Source organism: Python bivittatus, unplaced genomic scaffold, assembly GCF_059951505.1.
Source record: "Python bivittatus isolate LINGU-HERP-01145 unplaced genomic scaffold, Pbiv_v1 ctg000590_np1212, whole genome shotgun sequence".
Classification (NCBI taxonomy): Eukaryota; Metazoa; Chordata; class Lepidosauria; order Squamata; family Pythonidae; genus Python; species Python bivittatus.
This window is the reverse complement of record NW_028277086.1, coordinates 23,902,322-23,914,824: the sequence shown is the minus strand read 5'-3', so window position 1 is coordinate 23,914,824 and position 12,503 is coordinate 23,902,322. Positions and strand designations below refer to the sequence as shown.

Here is a 12,503-nt window from a genome sequence, read left to right as displayed (position 1 = left end):
ACTCCTGCCTTAGGCACAGAGCCAACTGAGTAGCCTTGGGCCAGTCACTCAGCCCTAGGAAGTGAGCAATGGCAAACACTTCTAAAAACCTCGCCAAGAAAACTGCAGGGACTTTTCCAGGCAGTCACTAGGAGTCAACACTGACTTGAAGGCACAAAAAAGAAAAAAAAAGTACTTTGCTCTTCTGTCTGTTGTATTTTTCTTTTAAGGAGTTGATTTTTAGTTGTAAGTTGCCCAGAATCATTTGAGAGATGTTTTGTGTGTGACTGTGGCCTTTGCAGTGAGATTATTTTCAATGTTCATACCTTCTGCATTTAATATCCTTTGAAAATCACTGTCTGCAATTTCCAACTAAGCAAGGCAGTATACATAGTATCTGTATGCAATATAATACAAATATACCACCTTGCTTGGAAATTTGTGGTATTGTTAATATACGCTTGTGTCATAACAAATTGTCCTCTTCTGAAGAGTCACCAGACTCTGCAGTTTTGCAACAGGGCTCACCATAAAGATGGCAACCAAAGCAAGGCATTGTTGAAATTTTGCAATACAATGTTTATTAGCAGCAATATAAAAGTCTGGCCAAACTCATGCAAAAAGTAAAGCAGCCTTCTCCAACTTCCAGGAGCATTGGACTTTATCTTCCATCATTTCAAACCACTCTGACCACCTACACACCTGCAAAGCACCTGATAGGGAACATTACACTGAAATGTCTACTAGGCAGAGAAGGCAATAGCTGATCTAGGCAGCCACAGTCCCTTTGACCCCACATTCTGCAGGCCTCACTGGCCCTCAACCATCTGGGCTCTTCCTGGCTGGAGTTCTGCTCCCCTATACTGACTCCTTAGCCCGCCCCTCTTATTGCCACGTCCCGATGGGAAAGAGCCAATGGGCGGGCTCCCTCAGGTGTCTCCAGCGCGCTCGGTCTTACCTGCACCACGTGGGGGGGCGGAGTGGGCAGGTAGAGCCACCTCCCTAAACAGCCAAGCCCGCAGCCATTGCGCGCTTCCGAGGGGTGTAGCCGAACTTATGCTTCGGAATTGGCTCCCATGTAATTAAGTTTCTCCCCCCCCCGAAAGCCACACGGGGCATGCGTCTCTCTCCTAAAAGAAGGTCCAGGACGGAAAAGCAGCGTTTTGGTGGCTGGAGGTGGGGGGCAGGGAGGGGGTCCTTTTCTTCCTTTCTTTCTTTCTTTCACTGAGCTGGGCTCCGGAGTATCGGCTGGCTGGCTGTTGCGCGGAGGTTACTTGGCAAAGTTTGGTGAAGTTTTTTTTTTTCCCTCCCCTTTTCTCCACCTCGATTTCGGGGGCTTTTTTTTCTCCTCCGCCCTCAGCATGACGACGTCGCCCGATTACCTGGTCATCCTCTTTGGGGTCACCGCTGGGGCTACCGGAGCTCGACTGGGTTCCGATGAGAGAGAATTAATCCAGCTCCTGTGGCGGGTGGTGGATCTGGCCAGCAAAAAGGTATTTGCCCCGTTTGGAGTTGGCGGGTTAGGAATTCACCTGATAAGTGGCTGGGGGAACTTCTGCTCTCTTCCGCCTTAACTGGCTCCTGGGTCGGTTAAGAGTTAGAATTAAGGCTACAGGATAGTCCGATGCGCGCTCATTGGGGAGAAAGCCCTGCTATCGATTTCAATAGGACTTCGGAGGGTTTTGCCTGAGCTGTTGTAAATCGTGGGGATGGCTATTCTGCAGAGAAACTAGAATCACCGGGAAAAAACAGGCATTTAAATCAGTCTTTGCACTGTGATGAGCAATGCTGGTTGGGGATGGTGGGAGTTTTCGTTCGAGGGGGAGGTAGGTTTAAGAAAAGAAATCGGGGAACGTTGCGGGATTAAATATGTCCCCTCAAAAGGAGGGGCGGGGCTGGAGCCAGGAGTCCAGAGGGAACGGCTGGATCCCCAATTTCGGGTTCCAGTTGGGCTGCGTAAATGCGCCGCCCGGCTCCGCTTCGGTTCTCCCAGGGGCTCAGAAGAAAACCGTGGGACAGCCACGGGCCCTGCGCTTCGTCGAGCAGGTGGAAGGAAGCCCTTCGCGGGGCGATTCCGAAGGAAAGACCGGAGTTTCACCGGGAGCCTCTCCTAACAGAGAAAAAGGCCACTTTCTCTTTGGGCGAAGGGGTCGGGCCTCCGGGGGTCAACCCCCACCCCCACCCCGGCTAAGAAAGCCTCCTTCGCCGCCGCTTCTGGCCTCGCTTCCCGGGCGGGCGGTCTGCCGGAGCCCGGGGCGAACTAATCTCTTCCTTTCCTCCCCGCCCCCCCGTTTCTCTGGAGGTGGGCAGTCTTCACCAAGTCCTGATCGGGCCCGATCGCCTGGCGCTGACGGACGAGTGCAGAGAGGAAACTGGCCTCGCCGAGGACGGCCTGGCGCTCGCCCCGCAACTGGAGCAAGCCCTCGGGCAGGTAGGCGCGACGAGTGAGCCCCCTTTCCTCCAGGGCCGTCTCTGGCTTGCTTGCCCCCTGCCCGACGGGGCTTTCTGGCAATCGGGGTGTGCGAGACAAGAGATGCGAGGCGCACCAGATCACTCCGGGGTTGGGTGTGTTGTGGGAAGGGAAGGAGAGGAGAGGTGAGTCACAGCCCAAGAGAGCCAGAGAGCAGGAGAGGCAGATGGTTTCTTGCCCAGGTGGGCTCCAGGCGACTTGGTTTCCTTGCTGCTTTGGTGTGAACTGGGATGCCCAGCCTGTTTGGGTCAGCAAAAAAAAAAAAAAAGGCTTCTGATGCTAGTGGCCTGACTGCCAAATCAAGAGCCTCACTGAGGTCAGTGATACCTGCTTCTGCCAGCTATGTGGTGCTACACTCACTTCCTCACTAGAGACACTCAGAATCTGCTAGTCTCACTCACTGGAGTATCCAAGGGGTGGGGAGTGTTCAAAAAAGTCAAAATGGCAGCCACAACTATGCGATCAAAGCTCCCGCCTTTTTACATACCCCCATGCAGCCATCATGTTGACTTTTTTGACACCCCCTGTGGATGCCTCATGTCACCCAGCTGCCATTGAGTCGTGTCCTCATTACTGCTACTTCAGTGCTGGCTGGGGAATTCTGGGAGTTGAAGTCCACATGTCTTAAAGTTGCTAAGGTCAAAAAATACCGCCCTAGGATATGCCATAAATCAGTGAGGAAATACCCCATAACAGTATCATTCTTTCTCATGTGACTAAGGGCTGTCAGAAGATGTAGTCAAACACTTGAAAAGCCTCTGGTTACCCCAGGTTGGAACAGCAGTCTCAACAAAAACTAACCTTGGTTTATTTCCCTAATGATTTGGATCAGATACCTCTTGGTGTTTGGATTTCTTATCATACTTCCTAGCATCTAATATCTTGGATTTTTTTATCATACTTCCTAGACAACAGTGGATTTCTACGTGTCCAGTACATTTAAAAGGCTGAGGAAGGCTGAGCTAGTCTCTCCGCTAAAACTTAGATTTCTCCCCTTTCACAGCGCTTACGATGATTTTGCCATTGTCTTGATTGTTGAAGTTCATTATTAGGAATGCATCAAGATTAGTGCAATTATTTTAGTTTTTAAACTAAAAAGTACACTCATTCAAGTTGAGCTCAAGTACTGGTGATTACATGGGAACATCTACCTCAGGTTTTTTTGCAGCAATACAAGAATGGTTTGCCCTTATCTTCTTCCTGGAAGTTTTTTCAGCTTTTCAGGTAGCCTAGAGCCCTAGTTTCCTAGTTATCTCTCATCCCAGTATTAACTAGTTTTGACCCAGTTTATCTTTTTTACTCTTTCTGCCAGCCAGTTTGGATGGATACCACAATTCCACATAAAGTCCCCTGCAATCTGTTGCCACCAAATGTGTTGCATTACCATTCTCAATGACTGTGTTATTTGGAAGGCTGATTTAGATGATCTTTTTCAAAATGACAGCTTTTTAGAAAGATGTTGATCATGTTAAGACAAGTCAAAAGAAATCACCAGCATTAACACTGTCAAATATGCTCACAAAGCTATTGCCTGTTGCTGTTTCTGCAATTATTGTTGAAAGGGTTTGAACCGATACCCATTTCTTTGACACTGGAAAAACGGGGCTTTAATTAAAACAGACGTTCTGCATGGTGCTGGGGATTTGGAGGATTCCTCCAGTCTAGCTGTCATAAAAGGTAAGATAATAACTCAAATTATTAGAGAGCTAGGGGGGAAGAAAATGAAGAACTTCCTATTTCATGGGGGATAATTTGACTTAAATATTTCATAGGCAATGCCTCCAATTTATGTTGTGTATCCTGACTGAAAGTATAAAAATATTTAGTCACTTTTACAGAATACACTTTCGTGTCATAAGTGGATCTTTCTCTTTCTGTGTTGTATCCCTTTTAGTTTAACCAGTCTGTGAGCAATGAACTAAATATTGGTGTTGGTACATCCTTCTGTCTCTGTGCTGATGGCCAACTTCATATCAGGCAAGTTTTGCACCCTGAAGCATCTAAAAAGGTAAGGGAACTTCAGTAAATTCTGCCTCTCTCCTCCAACCTCCAAAATCAGGCTGGCTGTGATGCAGCACACAATTTTTCCCTTAAAAACTCATCTTTGCTGTCACATTTCTGCTTATTCAGGCTCATGACATTATAGCTAGAATCACATTCATGCTGAACTTTCCAGGTTTCTTGGTGTTTGAAATATATAAAATAACAATGTGCCACACTTTATTATCCACAGACAATGGTTTTGTACTTCTATGGTACAAAGAACTAAGAACTGGCTTAATCTTTATAGAATTGTATTCCGCATCAGTAGCTGATCTTGCCTGTGAGTTGATACTGAGGAGCAAAGGGAAGTACCCCAACAGCAACCATCGTGTCTTTTAGATAGCTGGGGAAACCTTTTTATTGATCTAGGAATTTAAATCATCTTAAAAGTGTCCTCCACTCTTGTTTAGGCATTTTGTTTGCTGCTTATTCAGTTGTACTGCTTTGTTTGGATTTTTTGCAAGTTATCCTGAAATCACTAGAATAAATGAGACATGCGTAACCATGGGGAATATATCTTTTAAGAGTGCTTAACCCAGTAACGGTTGCTTGCATTATATCAATTCTGTATAAGAAATTGTTGCACATGTATTTGTCTTTTACATATGGAGCAACTTTATATTTGGCTGCAGTTAGTGTATTTCATTGTTTTTATCATTCATCTGTTCAAAGAGATTAAATCTCTCTGCACCTTCAAAATCGCGTTGCTGTAGATCTTGAAATTCTGGTAGGGAACAGTATCCATTCTCCAAGTATTCCTATTGCTGTTAATGTCTCAAGGACAAAAATATGTATACGGTATGAATCTGGTTGATATTTGAATATTCATGGTTTTAGAAAATAGGAAAGCACACCACCCATATGTTACTAATTTGTCATCTTCCTTTCACTTTATTATAAAGAGAGTTCTTCTCAATTTGCAAGTATCATTTCTCATAGAACAGTTGAGCTCAAAGTGCAATTGACTAGTCTCAGTCCTTGCTAAGATTCTGCCTTTTGGCCCTCCTGTAGTTTTCCTCCATGTCACTGAATAAAAAACGTATGTTCTTGGCACCCAAGACAATGCTCAGTTTGTCCAAGCAGACTTGGTCTTTCTTTTAGTATAAAGGCCCAACAGGCTGCATATTTTTAATCTTCCTTTGCTCCCACCAAATGAACAACTTTGGTCTATCTTCTTCTGCATTGTTTATATTTTCTGAAATCCTGTACACATCCTCTAGCAAAGCTGAAGCTCTTTCGTTTTATGGTGGCTTTGACAATAGGTCTTTAAAAGAGAGAGGAGCGATAAATAAACTGATCTAGCTGGCAAACTCTTGGGGAAAATTTGTTTTACATTTAGCCATAGTTGCTACAAACCTACCACTATTATCTGAGCATGCTGATTCTGTCCTCAGCCTCTGAGCAAGATTAAATGGGTGATATATTGCAACACTATCCATATGATTTCATTTATCATGTCAAGCCCAGCTTACCTCCAGCCCATAACAAATCGGTCTCCTTCAGCAGTGAATTCCCAAATGACTTGAAGAAGGTGTCTGTCAATGTATCACAAAACAGAAATCAATCATTCACAAAAGTATGCACTTCATCTCCACTCCTTTGCTTCTCCCTTCTCTCAACCCTGCAAAGAAATAGTGCTTGCCCAAAGTTTATTGCCTGACAGAGCATCAACTAGCCTAGCAAGGCAAGGAAAATTTTCTCTACAACTGGAGGATGGAAGACTTACAGCCCATCTTTTTAAACTAGGGTTGCAGAGGAGAATAACAGTCCTCATAGCTGGGAAACTCTCTTGTGGGATGTGGTGCTTATTTTTTTGTTCCTTCCACCAAAATAAAAATTCCACAGTTATGTCAAAAACATGGCATTCTGAAATAAAATATAAGAAATTAACCTTGAGGCAAACCTGTCTTAAAATGACAGGGTGGGAGGGATTTTATTGTCATTTCTTTGGGATGAGCTCAATTAAATGATTCCTTGCATTCGATGAGTAATGGAAGGTCTTCTGTGTTACATCATCTCCTTATGCCCAGGCGTGTAGGGCAACTATAACTCTAATCACACATCTTTATGTTGTCTTGAATTGTGATCAAATGGGTGTAAAATCTTATAAATGTTACAGTGAACAAGAAAGCATGGCTGATTTGGCTAAATATTTTATGTAAACCAAAGAGAAGGCTTAAAATGGCTGTTTGCTCATGGGCTTTGTACAGGAATATTTTTCATAGTAAACATGAGGACAGAAGGAAGTATGAGTGTTTTATTTACTTTTGGTTGAAAATCATTAATGCTGTAGGCGTAGCCTGAAAAGTCAGAGTTGTTGCCCTAATTGCAGATGCTGAGTTTGGACTTTTAAAAGGGCTTTTGTAAATTTGTTAGACTCCATGACTGGGTTGACTTATCACACACAAAAGAAAACAACGGTGCTAAACAAACCAGAACAACTAGGCTCACACAACATATTAAGCCAAAAGCAATCAAACCACTTTGTGAATCTATCAGTTTATGACTTAGCATAATATATGAGCACAGCTGCCATCCTTTTCTTCTGTGAGTGTGAAATTGGTAATTAGAAAAAACTAAAATCCAGGTGTGTTTAAGGAAAATTAGTTTCTCTTTTAGCTGTGATCTTGAAATATAAAAGCCTGGTCATCTCTACATATTGGCAAAAGATAAACTTAGATCTGGCTTTTGCAGCACCCTTATTGATCCCATCTAGCAAGCTCAGTGATCTGTGGCTAGGAATAGTAGAAGTTTTGTAGATTACCAGATTGGGAAATGTTGATAGACTTGCTGGCTTAGAAGAGGCCTTTTTTGGCCAATGAACTCGAACCTTTGCACTGGGCTGGAATTACCAAGGGACCTCATCACTCCCTTGATAATTGGTTCCACTCTTGAATTACTGTTACTATTAAAAAACCTTTCATAACATTTAATCAGAAGCAGCTCTCATGTAACCACTATTCAGTACCCTGCTTTGTAGAATAATAGAGAATAGATCTTGACCTTTTCTATGTGACATCTTTTCAGGCATTGGTGGAGTTCTATCATATCCCATTCAGTCATCTTTCGTCAGAGCTTAACATACCCAGTTCCTTCAATCTTCATCATAAGAGTTTGTTTCCAATCCTCTAAACTTCCACACTGCCCTCCTTTTTTTGCACCTGTTCCAGTTTCTACTTCATCTGTTCTTTAGAATTCCTAAAGATACTGTAGAGAACTTAAGCCAGACCATCAACATCTTCCTTCAGTATCCAGATCTAATTCATATTTGAATTTGTTCAAGGACAGGAGGCATGCCCTGACTAGGATTCTATCCAAGCTGGAATTCTATTCCTCCAGTCAGCTGTTCATAAGTGCCCAGCAGAATGTACATCTTCTTCTCAAAAAGACTGGACCATGTTAGGAGCTGAGTAGATCTGCCTTTTCATTGTTATCTTTGATCCTTTTGTCATTTTTTTACAGAGCAGCTGGTTCAGTGATGTTTCTCTCTTTTATTCTGAACATATCAGAATAAATCCTTTTGTTTCTTGGCTTTCTTTGCTTATTAAGCTTATTCTGAGCTTGCCTACATCTCTGAAAATACCAGCTATCTGAATTTACTCTTCCTTGATGACCTGTCCTTTTTCCACTTCCCACATGTGTCCTTTTATCAGATTTTCACTAGCTTCTTACATAGCTATGCTGCTTTCTTCCATGTCTTCCTTGCTGGAATTGTTTGCAATTGTGTTTTTAGTATTTCCTTCTTAAGGACCTGCTACCCATCTCAGGTTCCTTTTCCCATTAAGTTCTCCTGCCATGGAATCCTTTTCTTTTCTTTTCTTTTCTTTTCTTTTCTTTTCTTTTCTTTTCTTTTCTTTTCTTTTCTTTTCTTTTCTTTTTTTCTGATTAAAAAAAAAGTGTTCTTGAAGTCCAAAATATTCATTTAACTACACTCAGCTTCAATTTCTGTTAATAGCAAGAATTTCATCATTACATGGGTCACTTTCCTTGAAAGTTCTCAACGTTCCCACTTAATCTTGTTTCCTGGATAATATCAGGTCAAGGGTAGCTGCTTCCCTTCTGCCTTTCTTCACCCACTGAAGAAGAAACTTGTCATCAAGATAGGTCAAGAATTACTTCTTGGAAAGATCCTGCTTGCCAAATGTGTAATTAGCACAACTGTTTGTAAGTGGGTGGTCAGTTAAGTTAATTGGGCATGCTATCAACTTGATAGTTTGAACTATACATTATACATGATTGCTCCCTTGGTTTATTAGCTATAACGTGTTTTGCAGAATATCTTGTTACCAGAATGCTTCTACTCATTTTTTGATCTCCGAAAAGAATTCAAGAAATGTTGTCCTGGGTCACCTGAAATTGACAAATTAGATCCTGGTTCCATGATACAATGTATCCTTTTAAATAAATATATAAATTATCTGGATATTTCTCTAATATTAAGAACAGTGTAGATGTTGCCTGTGTTTGGATGAAAAATGTTACCCCACCCCAATTAATAAGCACTATATAATCTGGCTTTAAATGCTGACCCCTGCATAATGCTTTTTTAAAAATCAGGAAGTGGCTACAGAATTCCAAAATAGTAGATCCAATGATAGGTGTTATAGTTTAGAAGATGAGAAGGACAATGGGTTGCCTACTCTTCTTTAGTCTAAGGCATTTGTCATTTCAAATGTTACAGTTCTATTAATTTTGAGCTCTTCAAGCTTTGCCTTCAAAAACGTGGCTTTCATGCAGCTCTACCCTTGATAAGTAGAGTTTACCCCCAATGTGTTTTTTTCAAAAAGTTCACCCCCATGTTTTTCCCCCCACTTGGGGATTCTGAATCCCCAAGAAACAATTCAGGTGTCTTTTGCTTTTGACCCTCAGTATCATTTCAAGGGTAGTATTCTTTTACACATTTCACCAACACTCACTCCAATGAGGATTCAACTTGGATCCTGCCCTACTCTCTTTTGGAATACATTGCTCCATATGCTGCACAAGGTCTAGTGGAGCTCCTGAACTGATGGAAGTTACATAAACCCGACAAAGAGATTATTATAACATACAAAATTAGAAGAAAAAGGGGGGGGGACCAATAAGATGCAGAACAGAATATGTAAAAAATATGTATATGTAACCCTCAGGCCAACCTGTTTTGTTAATTTAAAGAAGTTTATTATGAAACCGTCATTGAATGAGCTGTCAGGGAAAAAAACCTCATTAAACACGGGAGACAGACACACCATAAAACAAGTCACCTCAAAGTTCTAAGTTCTTCTAAGAGCTTTATTGAAAGTTAGTTCAGCAAGAAAGTAAAATGCAATAACATACAAGGTACTTACTTAGATACACATTGCAATGCAGACCGACAGGAGCAGGCCGTCACTGGGACAGCCTAACCCGTGTGGGTGCAGACCCCCAAATTGCAATCCTTTTTATCCTTTAAAACCGCAAACCACAATCATGACTCTTAGGATTGTCATAACGTCCCCAGAGCTAATTTCACCACACTTTCCCGTTCCCTTTGTCCCTATCACGTCTGTTCCCATCAACAAGTCTGCTTATTTAACAGTTTGCTCTGGTTTTGCAAGTATTATTTCCTGTCAGTGACCCACAGGTCATCTCTAAGCTAGCCCTTGCTTTTATTATTAAATGTGATTAAGCAACATATATCTATATCAAAATAAGTTTTATGCTACTTGCATTTTTCCTCTCACAGAGCTCATTTTAAAGTCATGCTAGCTGACAGATGTTAATACTGTATGCAGCAAAGCTATGATTCATGCACTTTCTAAAGACAAATGTGTAGGAAATAAATAATACCGGTGTGCCATTTACTAACTACATTCTTCATTGTGGCCAATGCCTAGAACAACAAAGTTCAGCTTTTGGATAATTTCTGTATATTGGTCTGTTGAATGGCTTTGGTGCATGGTTTGCTCATGTAACGTATCCTTGTGATATAATATTATGAACGTACATCCTTTGGCCCAATCAGAATTGCTTGTCTGTGCACTCTGTTTTGGTGAAATATCAAGGATTATGTGAAATTTTCTATGGGTTTTTAAAAATAAAAGTACACACTAGGTACTGATTGTTCAAGTCAGAACTGCCATTGTTATAAGTGAGGCTGATTTTGTTGCCCTGCCTTACAAGCTTGAGTAGAGGGCTGAAAAAGTTGCCTATGACAGGGGCTTTTTGCAAATCCAGAGTTCCAGGCTATTATCTGAGTTACAACAACTGAAATGCCCTGGTAGTTGAACAGCTCTGCTCTGTCTGCATTCAATGCAGGCTGAAATTCCTCCTTGCCAGAATGACTTTTCCCCTAGCCCAGCAATTTATGGGACTGATTGGCATTGCAGTTGAAACTCTGGTCTGGATAAAGCAATAACAATCCATTGCTCCCCATTTCTAGGGTACACGTCCCAACATGAGAAGACATTTGAGATGTGTAACAAAGGGAGTGGGTGGTTCTTTATATGTTAATGACCCCAAGAACAGAAAGACAGTTGCAGCAATAAGAAGTGGTGGAGTGAGATTGGAAAATATGTACTCTAACCGGTTGCTAAAACATGTTTACATGCTATTAAATAAAGCCTTTGTAGAACCTGAAAGATAGTCCCAAAGCTGTGACCATAAAACTTTCATGCATGGGGGCCAAGAGATTTGTTTAATGTGATTTGGAAGGAAAGTTCAATTGAAAGCAATGGAACTTTTGTGTAAGATGCTTATGATTTGGGTGTAGTAGTAAAAATTATAACATCTTAAGACAAGGATAATTGCCACTGATAAAAAGGTTTTTTATATAACAAAATGCCCATATTTTTAAACTCTATTATTTGAAAGCATAGCTGAATTCATAAAGCTGGATACCATGAGTATAAGAACCCCTACAGATTATTTGTAAGGTAGTGTTTCCTTGCTGAATTTCAGTATATGTAGAAAACATTTAGTGTCCAAATCCAATTAAGAATTCCAGAACAATAATACTTTACTGTATTATATAGCATGCTTAACCTTTAAGTCTCTCTTGACTTAAATCAATTTTTGTTCAACATTATTTAGAGATAAATGTAAACATATTTAGATTTACTTTTAAATCCAAATCCTTTTTGAAGAAAGAGATGTTCTCTGTAACTGAAATCTTGAAACCAAGAGCAATTTAAAGTTCTTTTTAAATAAGTACTCATAGCTTCAGGCATTGTCCACCCCAATATGTTATTTGGGTTTGGGTGATCTGGTCAGGGTGTTGAATGTTCTTGAATAACCTCACTGTTCTTTGACTATGAAAGAATTGGGAGAATATTACATTTTGAGATAGATCAATACACAGGAAAAATGTTTAAACAATATCTCTCTGTGTTATTCCTTTGCCCCGAATACAAATTCTAACAGATGCTTTTAATTTAAAAGAAATAAAATGAGATACAGTTTCCTATATCTACTACGTACAATTATAAGAGAGATCAGAGGGTTAGACTAGAAGCAAGAAAATCCAAATTCAAGTCTACTTTCTTTACAAGATTTTATTAGAAAATAAGACAAATGTTTCCAAAGGGTGAAAGCAATATGCTGATTGGATATAAAAGCCCCTTTATTTATGGCTTTATGTTTATGGTTTGATCTTAATCAAAATTAGGGAAAATTCAATGCAAGTATTTTATAGACAGTATTTAATGCAAAGGGAAGTTTACCTGATAAATTCTAGCATGATGTATTAGAGAAAATACGAAGAAATAAAAACATATGAGGCTGTCTTGTAAAGTTGTTCAGTCAACTTCGGACTGAACTTTTTCAGTTTAGGAACCCCTGCCTTAGAGCATAAAAAACTCATTTTGGAGGAGGGGGCATTAATTGCAGCCAAACAGGTAATGTGGCAAGATCTTGGAGAACAGGAAAAGATTCTATATGATGGCAAATATTTGGGGAAACCATTCTAGTGGAAAAGTTTCACAAGAAAAAAACATATCAATAATAATGATAATGCAGATTAGGATTTTTACCTTTCCTGGTGTAAACTTAAAGT

General features: G+C 40.8%; 1 protein-coding gene across 5 annotated transcripts in view; it reads left to right on the top strand.

Annotated features, from left to right (window-relative positions):
• The first annotated feature begins 1,033 nt into the window (after positions 1–1,033).
• Positions 1,034–12,503, top strand: part of ESRP1 (epithelial splicing regulatory protein 1) — a 43,596-nt gene continuing 32,126 nt past the window's right edge. For 3 of the 5 annotated variants that reach the window (XM_088149119.1, XM_088149118.1, XM_088149122.1), the window contains exons 1-5: positions 1,094–1,155; positions 1,340–1,472; positions 2,282–2,410; positions 4,344–4,457; positions 8,767–8,881. In XM_088149119.1, the coding sequence (XP_088005245.1) occupies positions 1,097–1,155; positions 1,340–1,472; positions 2,282–2,410; positions 4,344–4,457; positions 8,767–8,881 (550 nt within the window). In that variant the 5' untranslated portion in view covers positions 1,094–1,096. Of the gene's footprint in view, positions 1,058–1,079; positions 1,156–1,339; positions 1,473–2,281; positions 2,411–4,343; positions 4,458–8,766; positions 8,882–12,503 lie in introns of those variants that run through there. The other 2 variants (XM_088149121.1, XM_088149120.1) reach the window with 2 other exon arrangements.